This window comes from Patiria miniata, unplaced genomic scaffold (assembly GCF_015706575.1).
Source record: "Patiria miniata isolate m_02_andy unplaced genomic scaffold, ASM1570657v1 HiC_scaffold_24, whole genome shotgun sequence".
Classification (NCBI taxonomy): Eukaryota; Metazoa; Echinodermata; class Asteroidea; order Valvatida; family Asterinidae; genus Patiria; species Patiria miniata.
In genome coordinates, this window is record NW_024037063.1 from 3,125,241 (window position 1) to 3,147,643 (window position 22,403).

Sequence of the window (22,403 nt, forward strand, 5' to 3'; positions counted from 1 at the left end):
ATGTCTGTAAAATAGAAGGACAAAAATATCCATATTTCTCAAGATGCATTTTAGTCTTTCGAGGTCTGTATTCGTGATCTGCTTTGGGCCATTTGCAGTACTTGTATGCAGTCTTCACAAAGAGGGTAAGGACATGTATAGGGCATTTAAATAGAATTTGTATAAATTCACAATCCATTGTTACACCAAATTGAGTGGCAGCAGAAATGAGCGATGTATTCCTGTATGCTACAGGTTTAGAGCATTTCCAGTTGGAAATTGGTCATGGCATTTGCACACTAGTATTTTCCACTCGAGACTTTGTTTTCCAGATTAGGTATAATGCTCTAGCATTTCCTGGATAAATTGACCATTTATGAATCTTATCTGCCACTTAATGTTAGCTTGCTCCCATCCTGTGAGTGTCTTGAGCCCTCAATTAGCACCGATTTCTATCACTTAAGTTATTACTCTGGCAGGCTATTGCCCGTTGACAAACAAGGGCAATTAAAAGGAATTTGTGGGTGTGGACAGGCTGCATCCTTTCCAATGATGTTGCACTTTTGTTTGCGTAGTTTTGTCATGTGGAAATTAGATTATGGAAAGGTTGGACAATGGGTTTATGAATGAGCTGTGATTGCCAGAGGCGTGACCAACAGAGGGCGCTATAACTTTGCCACATTGTAGTACATTGTATGTAAGAATTGGAGGCACCTTTATTGACGTTTGTTGCATTTATTAACTTATCTTCATATGGTTTATTTAAATTGTTAAAATGTAACAATATCTCAACCAATTGACAAACGGACAGTTGGGAACGAGATAACAAGTCAAATCACTGGTCAATTAAAAGTACGTATAAGGTCATTAGAAGCAGGGGATGAATATGACCAAGCAATGGTTATGACTTCCGTTGGACTTGTAACTGACTTGTTAGAAAATTGAGGAATGGACTTAAGTTCTATAGCGTTTTGTATCCGGTTCGTAAGTGGCTGTGTCATACACGCACACACATCTCTGATTACTAGCACCAATTGGCTAAACACACTATATTGTACAACTATCGGTTCCAATGGTTTCAATGTTACTTTGTGTGCAGTGGGCGTGGTTTACATGTACATGTAAGTTGAAATGATGTCACACTTACGAACCGGATACTTCATGTATTGAAAGACATGCATTGGATTGTGCTCTCATTTGGTGAGAAGTAGGTTTACATGTACATACATGTTAAGAACAATTATATTTAACTCCTCTTTCAACATAATGTACACGTATTACGCACATTTGGAAATTCCAATGAAAATGATCCCAGAAGATAACAACATAACTTCCTTGTTTATTTCACCATTAGGTCTTCAGGTTGAACTTGGGGCATTCCCCACGGAACTGCTTTGGTGTCATGTTACATCACATGCTACATCACCTGCCACAGTGTCATGTTTATAATTTTGTTTTCGATTGTAATGCTGACACCTCTGAGTTAGTATTTTATATGCTGTAACAGTAAGCGTAAGGATGACCATGATTTGACACAACATTTTAGAAAAACAAGGAAACAGAACTTTTTTCCTCATTACGTAGTTGTTATTTACTACCTTTTAACAATTTATGCAACTGAAAGACCTCTTTCTTCTAAAGTTTTCCTGAGTGCAAGACACATTACAATTTGAAAATCGTCCCAAAATTGCCAATTATAGACTTTTACAAAACACACAATGGAAGCATTGGAAAGCCCAAGTCACTGATATTTACTTCCCACGGTTGCAATCACAAAATTCTGCTGAGAGATTTGAATAAGATTGAGAAGAACGATAAATCTGTATTCCAATCAGCACACTTTATCACTTTATGAAAGGGGTAATCTCGCCAGGTCACTCCTAAGAATTGGCGAGCTGAACATGTCTGGCCTGTCCCAGGGGGGAGTCACTGACTTCAGATAAAATCCACTGGGGTCTTTTCTCTGTCTTTAACAGCCATGATCAGATGTTTTTGGTGTTTTGATACAAAGAGAGATATTGAGCTTTTCATGAAATACTGAATCGTGTAAATCTGCTTCCGGCTTGGGGCAGCTGGTAGGAATAATGTCAGATTGATGCAAGGGTTATCTGAAAAGACTGTCCACTGTACATATGCTGACCGACATATCACAACTGGGATTTTATAATCAGAATTGGAATTGGTCATTGAACTCTAGGTCTTGGGTACTAGAACATTGTCAAAAGAAAATTGTCACACACAAAAAAAGAGAAAAAGAAAATTAAGCAAAACTAAAAAAGTGGTAAACTTTAAAATTTGCCAGAAAATTTTTGTACGGAATTTCTGGGTCCATTTTTTTCAGACAGTCTCTCTAAACTGCCAAGTCATTTGTCAAACATGTACACATTTTACACAACGGGTTTAGCATAGCCAAATTTTGTTTTGTGCAATCATTGAGCTCCATCCATGGAGCATGATGTGACTATAATCACTTGACCTCGCTCAGTGACATGCTTCCCTTAGCAGAAACATGAAATTTGGCTGGGTACCCCATGGGACGTTCACTGTCTCAGTCAAGCTTGACCAAGGACCCTCCAGCTTGACCCTGTGAGGTCAAGCAGTTGGATGCCACAACAAATGCAGCATTGTCTGTACACTGTACTGGTTAATATTAATAATACTGTCTTTAATCTGGATGGGCACAGACTACATACGTGTACATTTATCTTCATCTAGATCAGATCAAGTATATTACATGTATGTACTTGAACAAGAGCATCTTTACTTTTATTCTACTCAACCTTGGGAAATCATTTTTCAAGAGGCAAACATTAACTTGACCAGTTTTACAGATGTGACATTCCTGTGAGAAAAAAAAAAAATTTACTCCCCTTTACGTAATATCTGCATGAGAGTTGTGTTGGAGTTGTCAAACATGAAGTGTCAGTTATAGAGTCACAGATTTTAAGTCTGGAGTCCTGAGTCAATTCTAATTTTTTTCAGTACTCAAAATCTGAGTCATGGGTCACATGTTCAAAACAAAGTTTTTTTGGAGCCTTGCGTGATTCTGAACAACAAGTCTTACAAATCATGTAGTTGGTTTTGGTTTCGTTCTCTTCAGTGTACTTCATTCTCCGACATCCCCAAATACATGTTTTTACAACTTTTTGTGGTTTGACCCAGCGCACTTGACATCTGTGACAAGTAAAGAAGTGTAAATGCACACCCTTAATTAATCATGGTTGTGAAATATCACTCTTTGGATCTCTAGAATTTTTATTTATTCAAACCTCTTTCAACGTGTTTTGAAGGCCATGGGTGACAGACTGAAGTTTGAAAAAGTGAAAAAGTTCTATTTTATTTGTGCTGTCATTATGCATGATTTCTCCCATTCGAAACCAAAGCCGTCACCATTTTGCCCAACCTTGTCCGGTAACTCTGACAACCATTGTCGTGGAGTTTCCCCCCATTTTGCTTTTGCGCGCACACCTTCTCCTTCACATCTCTTTCACCGCTCGCGTGCAACGATCACAAAAACTTTTCCTGAGCCCATTGTGAAAGTTTTTGAGGTGTTTTGGGTGTTTACCTCTGGGTGCACAATGCGGGGCATATATGTGCATTCAACGATAACAGTATCGGTGAACAAATATTTGTAATTGTATGGATTTTTTTTCATGGATTAAAGGTAGTTGTAGATTTTTTTGTCTGCAGTCATTCTTTGGTCTGCTTTTCAAGGTCGTAAATTTTCAGGTCAATTTTGTTGTTGGTTGTGGGTAACCTGTGCAGTTAGTTACTTGATGGTTTCCCTTCTCATTTTTGTAACTTCAGAACGAAAGCTCAAAACAAAAGCAGAACTACATGTATGTTGCACTGTTTGAATAATACAGCCTTTCATACAGGCAAAGAAAATTACACGTTTCAAATGATTTTGTTCACCATGTTTGGCATTTTTGTTAGCAAGATTATTTCATTTTGTTAACCGTATTTGGTTTTTCCTAATATGTAATTTCACGACTTCACGTCACCGCAATCAGAGTAATTTTGGACTCGTCATCCTGATATTTTGGTTTCTAGAGCACTTTCCATTTTGATCAGGTTTCACTAACAATTTATACCAACAAAATAAAAAATAAAGGGATCATTTGTAAAATAGAAAGTTCCTTTAGTATTTTTAGAATACTTCCTGATGTGGCAACACGTAGCGCAAGTGAAACAAAAAGGCTTACTTTACATTTCCTTAATTGCACATGTGGCATGTGCCACAGAACCCTATAAAAACGAAGCCAGCTCTGAAATGAGAATTATTAAGCTACGAGAATTCAGTGCTATTGGACTCACATCGCAGAACCTCAATCTTGAAGACTTGGTTAAACTGTAATATTACTAGTAGTGTTATTGAGATTCTACAGCATTGTGCATATGCCAAAATGAAAACAACAATTTCTAAGGTGAGTCGTATTTATTGTTTTCTTATTACTCTTTTTGAAATGAATTTCTTTGTACCGGTATATCTTAGTGTGCTATACTACGTTTACATACATGTACATACTGTATGCATTCATGGGGAAGTTTCTCTGGTCTAATAATACTCGTGATTAACATTCTGTAGACAGGAGTGTGGCCAACAAGTACATGTTCATGCACATATCATCACCCAACATGGAGATCAGACAGGGATTAGACTATGAGGATTAGGGATTAGGCCAGATTCAGGCAATAATAACACACGCCCTTCCTAATCCTTATAATCCTGGGCTGTCAGTGGGCTATGCATCAACCTTTAGAGCTGATATTTATTAGTCTACATGTAGGATTAGGTCTGAACATCTGAAGAAAAAAAAACATGTTTATGCTGTATGTGTACTCAACGCAAACCAATATCGTTTCAAAACCGAATGCTAACAATAAACTGGCACTACTTTATACATTATGCACTTTCTTCAGTTACTTTTGGCACGGCAGATTCGGGCACTATATATAAAATCACAATCACCTTTTGAATTCCCCATGATTTCTCCACTTGAATATCGTTGTTGAATGGATTAGTTTCAGGTTTAGTCACTCATACAGGAACAAAGATCTGGAGACCAACACTTGACTGTACAATACACTTGACCTTCCATCTTTAAAGTAATCCCTGCATTGTTATCAAAAATCTCGTCAGACAAACATTCTTTGAAAGTTTGTATTCTAGTTTAGATTGTTACAAAAGATTTTTTTAGGGTATAAATCCTGTAAACAAGTTGTCTTTAAACCGTCCCACGAACATCCGAGCTTGTCTTATTTGTAGGTCATCCTTACAATTCGTCCAGATGTTTTTGAATGTCTTCCCAAGGCTAGGAATGACGGCTTGCTTGTTGTTGAAGTTGTATCGAAGGCCTCAGATTCATTATCTCCTCTGATCCAAACATAATCTGCCCCTGGCCCAAGAATCTAATAACACTCCCCCACAGGTGCCTGGTTGTTTTTCTGTTAATTTCTGTCTATTTATAGGACTTTTATTTGCCGGTTTTCAGTTTTTGCTTTCGAAATTCTTTTACAGCCAAAAGTTGCCTCTTATTTTTCTAACATGTAAAACATAAAATTGGTAGTTTTCATGATATTTTTGCATTTTTTTGGTTCGTTGTTTATTTGAGGTATTATGTTGTTAACGATTTTTTGGTAAACAGGTGGATTTTGTTTTCGGCCAGGGCATTTTGTATGAAATGTCAAGGAATTTGCTTAAGTTAAGTTCCTTGTTGCTTGAAGTGGAATTGTTGACATCTACAAAATTGTACTGTGAAAGTCAACATCAGTCATACATGTAGCTGACATTGGCTTGTGATACTCCATCTATCCAAACAACGGAACAAGGATGTTTTCAAATTATCCAAATATTATGCTGTAAAAGAGTATAGCAGACTTCGAGTTCCCTTTAGCTAACAATTAACATTCACTTCTTGTCTCAAAAACATCTTTAAGTGACGTCAACATGCACTTACTTGTGCGGTCGGCCGAGCTGTGGATTCTTAACGGAAGCGTTAGGAGTTCAGTGGTTACGGCAGATTTCATCTTGTCTCACACCTTGCCCTTCCGGTTTATTAAACCTGATTTCCAGCCTCACAAAGCCCACAATGTGTACATGTACATGTAGGCCTATAACTTTCGATGGTGGGCCTACTACTACTAGGTGCGTGAAGTGTCATGGAACATTTTTTTTTTATTTTTTTTTTTTATTTTTTATTCCGCTTTACATTACAACAAAATACACACCTGTATTATTCTCTATTAAATATGATCTAATAGCTTTAAGAAAGGGGCACTTACATTCCATCAAAACACAATGATTTTAACAAAACAATGTATATCTATATATTTATAAATATAACTTTGAGTTCATTTGAAAACAGTTGACATTCTTTGCGATAATCAAACCTGTATTATTCTATAATAAAAATGACATTTAACTAAACCTTCATATAACGACACGTACATTCCATTCCAAAAGTGGCTTTAAAATGTATCCAACAGGAAAACGCAATTAACATAACTTTTAACAAAATAATACATGTGTAGTTAGATATTTTACGCTCTGGTTGCACTCCGCGGTCGATGTCCAGGTTGTTGGGGAAGCCTGACCAGGGTACAATGTCATTTAAGTGTTTGGCGGAGTGTTGAATTTTACAAGAAACAATTCCAAAACTTCTTATTTGTCTTTTGTAATTTAGCTCTAAAAACGAGTTCGCGTAAAAAAATATAAAAAGTGCTATTCCATGTATTGTTTTGGTATGCTGTCAGTCTAACTTTTAATATAGAAAACATCGCTATTGTAGTAATCAAATTTGTTTCAAGGTCAAAGTCCGGGTTTAGTATTAAATCTGACATTGATGGAAAGTTATAACAATGCTTTGTTACTGATTGATAATACTTAATAAATTGATTCCAAAATTTAACTGTGTGTGCACAAAAAATAAATACGTGTTCATAATCATCTACGGTATTACACAGGCTGCATAGTGGGCTATCTTTGATTTTCCATTTATACAGTAAGTATTTGGTTGGCATAATGCGATGTATTAACTTGAAGTTAAAATTCCTTAATTTGGCTTCTTTTACATTCATAACTTTTTGTTTCCACACTGAATTCCAATTGAGTCCTTCAGTCTGCAGTATTTCGTTCCAACGCTCTTGTGCGACAGGTGTTTTACTTTTATACTCGAGTAAAATCTTATACATTTTTTTTGTGTTTATATTTTCCAACTTACCGAGTTTTTCACTGATATGAACATGCCTTTCAGTTGGAATGTTATCTTTATTTAAGAGTTTTGTTAACCATACTTTGGGTAGGGCCTTCTTTAGTATATACATTTCAACTAGCCAGTTCTGTTTGCTAATTAGTTTACCACTCACATACCTGATGGAGAGTTCGCCCTTTTCATTCAAAATGTCATTTACATAAATGATATTGGATTTGATCCAATTTCTGAAGAACAAAGGTTTGTCGTTATACTTTATGTGTTGATTACCCCAAAGTACTTGTGTCTTTATCTCAGTTCGGGATAAATCTGCTTGCATTTTCTTTTGTTTGTTCAGTTTCTGCCAGCAGAGTATTATCTCTTTGTAAAATTGCGGTAATTTACCTGGAAGATTTGAAAAACATTTTGTATTTTTAAGGTTCATATTTAGGACAGCTAAATCAGGGCAACATAGATTAAGGAAGTAGTCACATAAGCTTGTCCATTTACCAGCTTTTTTGTTAATCAATTTAATGATCCAGTTGCATTTTAGCGCTGCATTGTGTGATTCAAAGTCAATTAGATTTAGACCTCCTTCATCTAAACCACGAATCAAAGTTTTTCTAGAAATCTTATCTATTTTCCCTTGCCAGATGAAAGGAAAAATCATATTTTCTATTTTTGTAATTTGTTTTTGTGGGGTTGGAATAACTGATGCTAGAAAGGTAAATATTGGTATTGCCAAGTTGTTTACAATGGTTACTTTACCTGGTAGTGTCAGGTTGCGTCTTTTCCACTGGTTAATTAAATTTGCACAATTAGTTATTTTTTCTTCCCAGATTAATTCATAGCATTCATACATGTTCTTTCCAAAGTAAACGCCTAGTGTTTTGCTTGGTCTTTGCTGCCAATTTATAGTTTCTTGGAGATTCTGGTCCAGATTAATATCGCCAATAACAAGTCCTGTTGTTTTTTGAAGGTTCAGCTTTGGACCTGCTATTCGTCCAAATTCTTTAACAACGTCAAGAGCGTTGTTGATTGATTTAGAGTCTGACATAAAAAGAGTGGTATCATCTGCATACATAGAGATGTTATTTTTGCATTTTTGTCGGGTTGTTGTTTATTTGAGGTATTATGTTGTTAACGATTTTTTGGTATGCAGGTGGATTTTGTTTTCGGCCAGAGCATTTTGTATGAAATGTCAAGAAATTTGCTTGTTCCTTGTTGCTTGAAGCCGAATTGTTTACATCTACAAAATTGTACCGTGAAAGCCATCATCAGTCATACATGTAGCTGACATTGGCTTGTGATACTCCATCTATCCAAACAACGGAACAAGGATGTTTTCAAATTATCCAAATATTATGCTGTAAAAGAGTATAGCAGACTTCGAGTTCCCTTTAGCTAACAATTAACATTCACTTCTTGTCTCAAAAACATCTTTAAGTGACGTCAACATGCACTTACTTGTGCGGTCTGCCGAGCTGTGGATTCTTAACGGAAGCGTTAGGAGTTCAGTGGTTACGGCAGATTTCATCTTGTCTCACACCTTGCCCTTCCGGTTTATTAAACCTGATTTCCAGCCTCACAAAGCCCACAATGTGTAGGCCTATAAACTTTCGATGGTGGGCCTACTACTACTGCTATGTGCATTAAGTGTCATGGAACATTCTGTTTGACATTCTTTAATTTGCTCATCTATAAATAATGTTTTTGAAGTTTTGTGTGGAGGTCTTGGATTGTGATAAACCAAACTGTTTACGACCAGACATTTTTACTGATGACAAGCAAACTTTGGTGCTACATAACTGTTAACATATTCATTGTGATTTATTCATCAGAAATGTTTTAAGCAACATAAATCTTAAAAGTTGGAAGTAGAATCTCCAGCAGGCAACAACCCAATGGCGTCCTTTCCACCTGCTTGGTGTCTTGTCTTCCTAGTTTTAAAGAGAGAACTCATGCAAAAATTTGACCCATCTGTTGTAAGGCTTGTACTTTGTAAACAGCTGAGTTTAATTGCCTAAATCCAGGTACAAATTGTCCTGACTTTGTTATATAATACTTGTAAATTATCTGCCCAATGAGGATAACCAAGCAATAACTGGGTTGCACCTGCCAATTACTGAATGGGAAAAACACACAACAACAGGTCTTATGATGTTTCCTGATATTAATTTGTATTGGTCAGAACAGGGACCATTTACAATGAACAGTACTCACACAAATATTTCAAATATTATGTGTTTGCAAATTGACTTGTGCTTGACTCAAACTTTACAAAACAAAGTTGCACGGACAAAATTAAGGTAAAAACTTAAAAGTTTTGAAAAAAAACCCCGCAATTTTTCAAGATCACGCCACTAGGAATGATGTCAAAAAGTGGGAGCCTGGAGCACCCCACGTTTTGCCGTCATCATTCCTGCCAAGAAGACAATTTCCTCCCTAGACGCAACTTCCTAAACCAATTTAGCGAGGTACCTGTCAACAGCCTCAGCCTAGCAGCAAGGGTCTAAAGCCCCCTGCACAGGAGCTGTCACGACCTTCGGAAGAAAGTAATCAATGCCACCCCCTTATTTCCAATTTCATTGCCCCGCCCTCCCTCCTTCCATGACATCTCAGAGATTAGAGCCGTTGGCACATTCAGGAAGATAGTTGATCAGGATTAGGGTTTCCCCTCTCTCAGCTAGCATCCAGCCCCCTCCCCTACTCCCACCCCCTATTGACTTCATGACTGTTCAGGGTCTCGGCCAAGGGAATGTTTGCGTGGGGGTGACATGTTTCTTGATTAGGGAAGTGCGTCATTGTAGGGAGGTGTCTCATGTCAGAGGGGTGGGGACGAATACATTTGGTTAATTCTGTGGTGCTGAATTCTGTTATAGCTTAAGGACATTCTTCTTTCTATGTTTCTCGGATGTTGGTAGACAAAACTAGACATGTGACTTGCATTCTCTAATTTCATTGGTCGAAAGTTTGGGTCACCTTTCATCCTATTTTCGTGTCGGTCAACAGGCAGTGCAACAACACCACGAAATTTGCATGCACTCAAGTCGTCTGGGTTTCCTGTGGATTTACCCTTTGCATCACCACTTGGCCAAAAACAGATCCAGAACCGCTATTCATGACGTCCTAAATGTCAAACAGGCGACGTAAACAGAATTTGGGAAACGGGTTAACTTCCCCAACTCTTTCCAGCTCAGCTCTTCCGTGCAGATGCATGCAATCCGGCCGTTTTCTCTTCTTTGATTGGCACATTAGTTCCGAGCCGAATCAATAAAAAACCCACGCAGATTTCCTCCCATGTGTTTTTGTTACTTCCCTGGCCAAATACTTAAAGAGAAAAAAGAAAAGAAAACAGGAGTTCAAGTCATAAACATCCTTGGATTGGTCGTCCCTCCAAAAAATCCATCCAACTGTCGGAGATCCCAGCCAAACTACGTCACTGTGGCCCAGTCACCTTGGCCAGTGACTTGTAAAAGAGTTGCAGGTGACTATTAGTATTATAATGAGATGTAACCTGCAGGGTCAGTGCAGGAAGTTATGGCTTTCAACTCTGTGGGCTGACGTACGTGTTCTCCATTCAGGATATACAGATACTGTTATATAGCCTCCTACACTGCACACTTGCTCATTTGTTTTCACCGCGTGCAGAACAGAGACAAGCCCGCTGGGGACTTTTCAGATATTTAGTTGTGCTCGTAGTTTTTGTGTGAGTGGAAAGGGGGAACCGTTGTCGTTGGAGTTTTCAGATAACTGCTTTTGTTGGTCGTCTGTTGCTGAAAATGGGATACAAAAACAAGCTGAAGAAGGTAGGCACGACAGTCCTGCAGTGTGTTTTCTTTATTTTTTTTGTTTGTGGCAACTTCAAAATTCTTTCTTGGATTCTTAGTATGGAAACTGTTCACAGAGAGAGAGGAATGTCAACGTTTGAAACTTTGTTGTTGGATTCATGTACTTTCTTTGAAGTTGGATATTGGATTTGGTGTTTTTGTTCATGAACGTTTGGTTTATCACATGTAACAACCGAGTGACAGCATTTTTTTTCAAAGTAAATAATTCAGCCATGTGGCATGTGTCTGGTTATGCCCTATAGGATTGCATTGGCATGTTTGACAAGGAGACTCAACTGTAGATTTTTTTGTCATTTTCTTTACAGGTTTTTTTGTTGAGACCATGATTCCATTGTTTCTGATGTTTTCATGTTTGTTTGATCAACTCAAAAAAAATATTGCCCCAATCCTTTTGCCGTGTTGTGACTTTTAATTTCAGCATGTTCAGTCTACAAGTACAATACATCATGGTTTTTGTTTCACCTCTTTCTTCTTCTGCAGGCCTTGGTCTACCAAGACGGCAATCTTAACTCCGGCACATTAGAGGCTTTTGTGCAGCACATGGTACCCACCGTGGACTATTACCCAGATGTGAGTAGCCATTTCTGTTTTCCTTTAAAAATAATTTTTAAAACTGTTATTTATTAAAAGGAGATGGTTGATTTTGTGAATGAGGAGAAATTTTCAGCCTCTGACTTGTGAGACATTTTATCTTGTATGAAGGTGAAACTTGAACAGTTTTATGCACTCGAAAACAAAAAGAAACTAATAAAGAAAATCTAATGACTATTAAAATGAAAATGAAACATCTCTATCACAAAGAATCAATTATAAATTACTCCCAAATTTGAGTGTTATAATCGTTGTATTGTTTCCTGTAGTGTACACTACATGTAAATCTTTATTGACATGAAATCACAATTGTTTACAACTCTCATGTCTGCAATCAGTTTTAACTTTTGCTCAAAGTTGTAAAAGTTGTAAAGTAGTCCTTCGAGCTTCAAGGCCAGATTTTTTTGATAGACGGTAAAGATCTTGATAAATGACCGCGTTACAGGATATTGTCTTGGCCATCAACAGTTTCCCCAGGAATCTGAAATAGCCAGTAGGACACGCAAACTGCTGTGGGGGAAAAAAAAAAATCTATTTTTATCAGCGGTGATACGCTGATGCATTTCCCGAGTAGATCATGCTCGCAGGTTTTCCTGTTGACAAGCCGGTTTGTGAATGAAGTGGAGGTTGAGAAAGTTCCGGGACACTGTCGGATGTTTGCGTTGCGTTCAGTTTTAGCCCAAAGGTTTTGAGATTAGTAAGCAGATGGGTGTCTCCTTAGCTCAATGCTTACCATGTCATCAGCCTGCAGGTTGTGATGTTTGTATGTAAACTGCTTACGATTGCTAATTTTGGCTTAAACAATGCAGCTAAGCAATATTTAATTTATTGCCTTGTACAAAAATAAATTGTAGCTTACAAATTTAAATGTCCAGCCTTGCCAGTTGCCACATAGATACAACTTTGGCATGCTGAGACTGACCTGTGCTAAGTTTACCTCGGGATAAAGTATTGAAGAACAGACTTCATTGTTCCACTAGAAAGTATAAAACCAGAACATACGTAGAGTATGATTGTAGAACTAATTAGTCTCAAGTTCAAACATTGTTTTTGCATACATACAAATGTATTCACACACGGGGCATTTGAGCACAGGAACATGTGACGTGTACATACATGTAAGATTGATAACAAAAGCCACAAACATGATCAGACCTGACAATGGGAAACTGTGGTTTTGTGTCGAACTTCAAATATGGATCATACAGCAGATGTTACATACTGGTACGTCTTCTTGTGGTTTTCGTTGTTCAGTTGGGAACAATGCTCCAATGTCCCCATAATGTTTTGTAACCAGTGTACCGGTACATGTAGGTGGTTCCGGCTGTTAAATAGTGTTCCCCAGGCAACAATCAAACTTTGACATATGATTCATATCTAAATCAATTTAATAAATTCTGACATAATTACTGTTGCTATATTCCATTTTACTTTGAAAGAAATCGTTAAGGCAACATTACCATAACTGTTGGGATCTGTTCTTTTCTTTTTATAGCTCCATGATATTGTTGAAACCCAAAATTTAAATACTAACAAGAACTTGTATTTTCAAATGAAATTCAGCCTTAAGTTGTTCATTGCTAACTAAAGTTTAACCCCAAACAAGCACTTGAAGAGTATTTGAGTTCAGTCTGTCGGATAGGAGAACAAAGTTTTCTAGGAGTAAACTTTGAGAATGTCATTGAGAGGTTAAATTTTTATACTCGCCACCAACTGACCATTATTTCTCCATGGTCATACACGTTTTCAGTCTTGTTTAGATGATGAAGCATAATACATGTAGCCTTGCTCTGAGGATGGGCTCATCCTAGACCCTGACTTAAAAAGATCCCTATTTCCTTCCTAGGTCTGGTGTTCCTGCATTGTCAGGGAATTTACTGGCCCACCCATTAACACCCCTTAGCACCCTCAAGCCACGCCATTACCCCCTAGGGATTGCAGTTTTATCCAGGGGAAACCTCTTTGGATTTTGAATCCTGTAGCCAATAAGTTTTGATGGTTCATAGGTTTTTTTCTTCTTTTGACAGAAGTCGTTTTTAATGGTCTCAAAATCAGCCACACATGTGCATGATTGGGCATTAAGTGAATTTGTATGGGCCACATGCGCAGTGACTAGTGTTATAAAATAGCATTTAGACCAGACAAGCAACCTGTTGTCAATTTGCTTACTGTAGAACTAGAAGGCAGAAAAATGTGTTTTAAATTCTTTGTTCCAAATTTGACTTTTAATACATACATGTACGTATGAAGTCCGGGTACTTTCGGAAACCCTGCAGTGCATTGATAAATACGGATGAACTAACTGTGTAATAAAATGCAGAAGGCATCTATGTCTGGTCTCCAGAGACCGCATCACAATGTCACATGGTTGATTGCCACTGGCAGGTTATTGGCACCAGCCTATTGCGCTCTGAATCCTCGGCACATTTCCAAAAGATTTCAACTATATGTAAGCAGCAGGCATGACCCTGGCTAAGTTTTACACAAAAGCTTCTAAGCAGAAAAACATCGCTTGGTAAATTTATGCTGTAAGCAAAAAATCAACGGGGAACCAGTTAAAAGCAATATACATCACATGACATTTTGGCTGGAAACCTGTTTTCGCTAAGCAAATATTTTCTGTGCTAAGCAGATTTTTGTGCTCAGCAAAAAATCGTCATGAAATTAGCCCCGGCTGTCTCCAAGACAGAGCGTCGGCGATAAACACAGGATGATGCGCCGATGATGAGGATAAGATAATGCGGACATCCGATCGGTTCGATTCTTCTCTCTCTTTCCCTCTCCTGGGTGAATCACTGCATTCACTCTCGCTGTCTCTGCCACCCTTCCTCTCGGCAAACATTAGATAGTTTCAGCAGAATTGCTCCCAGATGGTTCAAGTCCCCCCTGGCTCCTGCCCAAGATTTATTTTTGGATCCGTGCTGATCCAAATTTGATAATAGACACTGTTCGTGGAGAATTGCGTAGTAGAGGATAGAAAAGAACTTTCTGGGGTTAAGATGGTTCATACAAGTTTCTTCATCACTTTTGTTCTGAAACTCTGGGGTCTTAACGTGCAGTTGAATGTGAATGGCCATTTGTTCTTAGAAGTTGGAAAATACGTGTACATGTATTATTTACCTTTGTGTACATGTACATAGACGTAGAAAATATGGCATAAAGGTTTGGGAAAAGTGCATCCCTTTTTTAAAAATTGCATCGCTTAATTATAGCTTGATTTCAAGTGAACGTTTTATTAAACCCCTGACTATCGTCAAATGTTTTCTGCATCAATCATGATTTTGCTCTTGGTAAAAAAAAAAAATGTAGTGAACGAGTCATTAACCTGATAACCTGAAGCCGTATAATTCTAATGTAAACCGTGTTCCCAACGTGTCACAAAAATTATTTGAGAAGGAAATCGAATTACCTGCGCAGTCTTCTGGAATGGAGGGGCGGACTCTGTTTTGAAAAGTCAGAAATGGTGAAGTTGAGCAAGATTGATTGGACCCCAAGTAGATGTTATGTTGGCGTGATCTCACTCTTTAAGACCTCGAGGCGGGGATTAAACATGTGGGTGGGGGAAACTTGGAAGCGGAATCGGTAGAATCCTTGAACTTTACCAGCTGTATCCTTCTTAAAGACAGATGCTGGCTGGAGCAAAAGCTTGCGAATGGGTCAAGATTTTGCAGATGTGAATGACCTGAAATGTTATTGAGATCACTGTTTTGCAGTGTTCAGGTGGGTTTTTTTTTTTGGGGGGGGGGGGGTGGATGTCAGAGGTACAGAGAATTACATGTAGGAAGGGAATCAGAGTGCTTTGAGAAACTCCGAACTAACGTTTGACTTCTAATAGAATCTAGAAGCTCGGATTTAAACTAAAAAATTATTCTTAATAAAATCCTCTTAGGTTCAACTGAAAGCAAGACATTGAAAATCTGCGCTTAACGTAGATAAGCATGCCCATGGACAAGACCACAACATTTTTGGCTGATTTGCCAACTTTTGGAAGAAGCAAAAGCCCCTTTAAGCTAGAGTTTTGAATGGATTTAATTTCCATCTACATTGAAACTTTACTTCTGCTTGGGAATTGTTTTGGGAAAACTTTCGAGAGAAGCGACGCAGCATCACGTCCTTTGACTCAGATTAATGCTGTCAGGGGCGTAGGAAACTTTTTTCTCCTCAGACAGGTGTGCCCCAGGCCCCAGGAGGATGACGCACACCATGACCAAGTGTTACTTTTAAGGAATCATCCAATTAATAACAATTACAGGCTAATTTTTTGGACAAGAAAAACTCTCAGCCCCAAACCAGTTGCTTGAGGGAACCCCACCCTTGTTTGGGGTAATTGTGAGGGGCAGGCATTGACTTTGATGCGTGAGCTGTCCATGACACCACTTCAAGTTCATAGCTGTCCTTCCAACCCGCCTCAGGGCATTAGTAATTTTTGTCTCCTTTTTTGCCACTTTTATCATGAAGGACTTCCTCCATTGCTCAGTCACACACCCTTCAGACTCTACTTGCACAAACTTCCTTTTTAGTTTTACCCCCTCATCTGATTTTTAAGTCTAACACTTTTTAATAAAATCTGCTGCGTTTAGTTCAATCGTTCACTACCGTGAAAATGCAGGATTGTAGTTCACTCTTTTTTTTGGTTTGTGGTTAATTTTTGTGGGTCATTCTATAAATAATGGGTCCACTTTTTTCCTGTCCCTGTCTAACATCTAAGATTTTAATATTCTGATGCACTCTCCAAGAGTAATTATGCGGTCGTCCTCCAAGAGTGATTAAGAATAGCAAACTAAGTAACCAACAAATACAATGTTCAAATCATTTGAAGTCGATATCATTTTTAATGATATTTGAATGGCATATTACAAAGTACCAAGGTAAGGGACAGGAAGAATGTCACAATTTGGACCCTAAATTTATAGAATTGTTCAAGCATAGAGAAAAACAGTTCTTGCTCTATGCTCTATGGTTCAAGCATGGAGCTATAAAACAGCATGGCTATAATGTTTTTGTGTTTCAAATTCATTTGAGAGGCCCAAGAGGCCTGCATTTTGTTCCTTACTCCATGCTCCATTACTCCTTGACTCATGGTATAAGATTACCAGACCACCAGGACCTAAACCAACATTACTACCAATGAATAACCATGTTCTTCCTTGGCGGTTTTAGGGTGCTCATATATCTCAACCTCTTATCTTCAAGGTCCTCTGTGGTTAACTGGGATCATTAAATCTGTACTCCTGTTACTTCCTGTCTGCTGTTTCATGTTTTGTCTCACAGGGTGGTCTTTTTTTTAGAAGGATGAAATGGAACAAAGCTGGCTTTGTTTAAGACTTTTGTGTCATCTCATGCTCTTGACCTTCACCTGAGGTCTTGGAGATGTCTGGGTCTGAACATTTTTTGTTTGGATTATAATATCAAAGTTTAGATTTCTTTTTATGAAGAAGGAGTCTTTGTGATGAAATTTTGCTTAAATTTGCACCATGTGTTGACAACAGAATCTGGAGTTTGTGTGTGGCATAATAACTGCCAGTTGGTGGAGAATCTCTGAACAGGTGGACCAGAACGCCATCAGCAGATGTTTGCTCTCTAGGATCTACACAACAGGATATCTTCCATCTTCCTGATATTTAATCCTCTGTCTCCTTACTGCCACGCCCCAAGCCTTAATGCCAGTAAATGAAGAAGATTAACCATCAACAATGATTTTCAGTTTTCTATTTTTCTGTTTACACTAAGGCAGCAAAGGTAGTTTTTATTAGCTTATCTAACAGGAAATTATGCTGGCTTAGCGGATCTTCGTCTTCAGCTCAAAACTGACTGCACCAATTAAGTAGATGGTCACTTACTGACCATGGACTAACTACACCCCTCTACAGGATGCTTAAGACATGTACAAGACCCTGTTAGTTTAATTATGACATACATGTATGTACCGGATGCTTTAATCATTTTGGAGACAGTAGGATGAACGATTCCCTGTGTAATTTCCAAGTTATTTTTCATGAATATTAGTGGGATAAAAAAAAAATAGATGCGGCAGCTGACGTGAACGGCTCATCTGCTATCAAGCGTTAGCAGAATCCCTTGCAAATCTTTTTATGGGATGAAAAGGGATTTAGCGAGTTTGTGTCTTTGGGAAGACAAAAATAGAGGGACGGACTGACGCCAAGTCATTATGCTGATGAAGCTTGTGACTGGATTACTGGATTATGAGTGGAGCAGAGCTAGGAATAAAATGCTGATGTGGTCATGTTTGGTGGTTTGGTTGATTGGTTGGGGGTGTGTTTTGGGTGGGGGTGGGGGATGTTGGAGGGGGGATATGGCCTTGGGGGATATGGCCCTGGGAGATTTTGCCCTGGGTAGTAAAAAGTAAAAGAGGATATAAACCTCAACCCGTCAGTTATTCATGGGGGTCTTCTATATTAAGTACAGCTGAACTTCAACTGTAACCCAGTACTGAACATTTTGGCTGTGTCATGTACCTTGCTACATGAAGGGAATAGTTAACAGCAGGTTCACTTGATTCATAGAGCAAGGAACTTTGCTCTATGACTTGATCTCCTCTTATTCGAAGATGCTTAAAAAAAGTGACATCACCTAACCCCGTGATTGTGAGCAGAAACAAACTGCGGTTTTAACTCACTCCAGTATGACTGGAGATGTCCAGATTTATCCTGTCTCGTGGTTTGCATGCCTTAAAGAAGAGTCAAGATTCTTTAATTATGTGTTCCTGCGGTCAGACAGAGGCCACACTGTGCCTTAGCCATGAACCTGATCCGGGCAAGGTCTGAAATATTTCTTCCCTAATTCCTTGACGTCTTTTGCGGTTTTCCAAACTCTGTAACCTCCGGGTTTGTTTATATTTCAGAGTTAATGGGTTGTTGAGAGGCAGGGCTTGAAATAAAGTGGCAGCCAAATTGGATTTCATCCTAACCATGACCTCTGAATTGAGAATTGAAGACTAGAAAATTCTTGGCTTTAAATTTGAGGAATTTTCAAGATTAGTTTGGAGTGATTTCCCCAAGGCCTTGGTCATCAAAATTCAGGTTTTGGATTTTGAAAAGATAAGGCTCTTTACATTTGTGAATCGGTAAAGTTTGGTGTTAAATTTACAGTTTAGACTTTTTAATACTCGAACTATAGGCTGACAGTTGACTGTGCATCGCCAGATTTTTCCATGGAACTTCAATTAATTTTCTGAGAATATAAACAACTCCCCCCCCCCCAAAAAAACCCCCAAATTCAGATACCGAGCTCTATAATGCTTTTCAGTTTCTCAAATCCATATATGAACAATGCAATTTTCTTCTCGTCTTTATAGAGAACGTACCTGTTTGCCTTTCTCCTCAACTCCCGCCTCTTCATCAAGCCCCACCAGCTCCTCCACGATGTCTGCCAGGTCTGCATCCGGCAGCAGAAGCTGGGCAGCCCCGAGATGGACAGGGAATCCTCCAAGAAATTCAGCCTCAAACTCCTGCAATTGCTCATGTGAGTAAGAATGACGAGTATAGATTTTTATCTGAACATGAAACAGTCTCATAATGCTAAACGTGGTCTGGTCCTAAATTCTCATCCGCTGACCGGATATCTCTTGATTTTTTTTTCCCTTCTCCAGTGAGTGGACAGAGACATTTCCTTATGACTTCAGAGACGAGCGCATGATGAGACATCTGAGGGACATCACGCAGAAGTGCGTTGCGGTGGATCAGAGCCTGAGGAAGACTGTTGGCCAGCTCATGCAGGCATTAATCAGAAAGGTATGGGTTAAAGAGTTTCGAGGATCAGTGTGAAATTGCTACCAGTGTCTTGACTTGGTTCCTTGTGTTATTCAGAAAATCTCTATGGTGAATTTTTGAAGAGAGAAGGGGCAACCAGATTTTGCATGCATGCAACTTTTCCTCGGATCCGCTGATTTCCTCGTTTTTTTACTTCTCATGAATGATATTACAAATTGCAAAAATACTGTACAAAGTCTTGTGTGGTTTGAATTTTGGAGTTTCCTTGTTTTTTCTTGATTCCCAGTTGCATGCCTGATTTTGGGATGACTAAATGCCACTTGCTCACACACAAACATGAGTCATAATACACAAAAAGCAAGTTTTGAAGTCATACTGCTTTTACCCACCTAAATTAAAAAAAACGGACTGAGAAGATAAATTGTTTTGTTAAATCCTGTCTTGCTACTATCAGTCTCACAGTAAAATGATAAAATACCAATACAGAAAATGACACTTTCCAGCAGGTCATAGTAACATTTGAAGCACTTCAAGTAACATCTTGAACCATCTTTGTTGCAACAGCTGGCTACGTTAGAGAAGTACGAGGACGTCTTGTCGAGAGTCAACTCAGCCGCCACGGAGCGGATGCATTCATTGCGGACAAACCCAGCAGCATTCCAGACCAACATCATTGACGTCTGCCCGAGTGCTTACGTCTTAGCGCAGCAGCTCACACACATAGAGCTGGTAAGGAAATAGGGGACATTTAACAATTTTGATAGTCAGACTTGTTGGAAACTTTGTCCTTCATGTCAGAATATTCTTGTTACTGTTGGCAATAGAAGCCACCGTAAACAGCGCCATCTAGTGTCAGATATTGTCCAGCGCTGTCCACTATGAATAGTGTCCCGTAGTGTTATAAGACGTAGCCTATTGCCTCCACCAACATCCTCAATACGAATTGGTCTGGCACTTCCCACAACTGTTGCGTTGCGATTTTCTGTCATGGTTTCTTGGGACCGAGGAAATATGTAACATCATATTTAATTTTGCCAAGAATTTGTGTTGTATCTTTCCTGGAGAACTGACAAGGACTTTATTTAAAAGGAAATGTTATGAAATTGGGATTGTTCTATTAATGGCGGACTAAAATAAAAACTGAGTTTCCCAATTTGAATTTGCTCTCAATTTACGTGAGATGAAAGCATTTTTGCGAGATGAAAGAATTTGTTTCCTTGTTTTCTTGTGGGTGTTTGACTTCTTAAAGTTGGAAATGTTGATGCCTAAACTTTTTTTCTTTTTTTCCCTTGAAGGAGCGGTTAGCAAACATTGGACCCGAGGAGTTTGTGCAATCATTCATTAAGGAAGAGAAGAACGATACCACGGTAAGCATCAACTGTGATTCCATTGGATACCTTGGCAGGATTCGAACCCGTAACATCCTGAATTTCTGTCGCGAATGTTAAGTCCAATAGGTTTTTAATTGATATGAAGACAACCTGAGTTTGAGTCGAACATGAGACGTAATGGAGCGTTTCACTATTCAGCTGTATAGTGTGCCTGTTTCTAATTTACTTATGGGTTCCGTGCACAAGTACCCCCTCAATGGTAAGAAAGGGAGAGTTTGGGGAGACCACTGGGAGAAACATTTGTACGCATTGTGGATGACGCCTGACGCTCACGCGAAGATGCTATGGCTTTGTGTACATTCAGAATAAAATAGTCGTGCGTACTCCGCGCCAGATGCGTAAAACGCCCTTTCTTGTTTGCATACAGATCCCATTTGCAAAAAGGAAAAACAAACAAGCTATGACGAGTTAAATAAACACATCTGTCTTTGTTTCTATTATGTACAGGTTCGGTTATTAGACCTGAAGAGAACCAAGAATCTAGAAGCCTACGTGGAATGGTTCAACCGTCTGAGTTATCTTGTTGCGACGGAGGTCTGCATGCACATCAAGAAGAAGCACCGAGCCAAACTCATTGAGTACTTCATCGACGTGGCGAGGGAGTGCTACAACATCGGCAACTTCAACTCTCTCATGGCCATCATGTGTAAGTGGCGAAGTTTGTGGAGTATGGCAAATTTTCATGGCTCTGCTAAGAGTGAATCTGTCCTGTTCATCATTGTTCTACAGATCACCTAAAAGTAACCTACCGAATTATTCCAAAAGCTTACTTGGATTAAAGATAATACTGGTATTAAACAACCAGTGAAATTATTCCGTCTGGCTTGCTGTCATTTAGAAGAAATCAAGAAGTGTAGATGATTTCAAACGATCGTTTAATTAATTGATTTTTGGAAATAAAGAGTACTATTGACGAAATCGTGATTCGTGATCAAAACATTGTCAGTGGTTTTTCACTGTTTTCTCGATAAGTGTAATATTGAGCAAATATTCTATTTTAAGCAGAGCCTTGAAATCAAACCCAAATCTTGAAAAAAAGAAGATGTTTTGCAATGAGCCAACAATACTGTAGAGTAGGCCTACTTTCTCCAAAGGTTACAATTTGCCTCGGAAGGTGAAAATGTCAGTGACCTAAAATTTCCCGTCGGCCGTGGATGTCCCTCGTGTGAAATATTGGATGCAGGACTGATAGGGTTATGATTTGAATCACGGATGTACTACACTTTGCGGGTCTATATTTTTATTGTAAAATGGAAAACACTTGTCAGAATTGTCATGAGAGATGGGAATTGTTAGGGGTAGGATGGGACAATGGTGCGGAAACGGTGGGGCGTGGCTACATCTTCCTCGAGGAAATGCAGAACAGTCCTTTCCTGAGATGACTGACACAGGTGGAGTTACAAGATCGTGTAACTGCTGTTTTTACCTGCATTATTTGTTGAGGATTCATGATTTTGTTTAATCGTTCAGTTAGATTAAATCTGGGATCGATCTGTACCTGGAAGAAGATTGAGTGTTTCTCTTTGAAATACCCATCATTGACAGAAACGTTCTCTGTTCTTTCTTTCTTACAGCTGGCCTGAACCTGAGTCCAGTCACAAGACTGAAGAAGACTTGGGGCAAAGTCAACATGGACAAATTTGAGATTCTGGAGGTAAGAAAAAAAAG

At 38.7% G+C, this 22,403-nt stretch overlaps 1 protein-coding gene across 2 annotated transcripts in view; it reads left to right on the forward strand.

Annotated features, from left to right (window-relative positions):
* LOC119731527 (ras-GEF domain-containing family member 1B-like) overlaps nt 1-22,403 on the forward strand; it is a 42,767-nt gene that overhangs the window by 15,065 nt on the left and 5,299 nt on the right. The window contains exons 1-8 of one of the 2 annotated variants that reach the window (XM_038204700.1): nt 10,792-10,981; nt 11,504-11,593; nt 18,930-19,096; nt 19,224-19,365; nt 19,909-20,073; nt 20,640-20,711; nt 21,183-21,381; nt 22,310-22,389. In XM_038204700.1, coding sequence (XP_038060628.1) covers nt 10,955-10,981; nt 11,504-11,593; nt 18,930-19,096; nt 19,224-19,365; nt 19,909-20,073; nt 20,640-20,711; nt 21,183-21,381; nt 22,310-22,389 — 942 coding nt within the window. In that variant the 5' untranslated portion in view covers nt 10,792-10,954. Of the gene's footprint in view, nt 1-10,791; nt 10,982-11,503; nt 11,594-18,929; nt 19,097-19,223; nt 19,366-19,908; nt 20,074-20,639; nt 20,712-21,182; nt 21,382-22,309; nt 22,390-22,403 lie in introns of those variants that run through there. The other variant, XM_038204699.1, reaches the window with a different exon arrangement.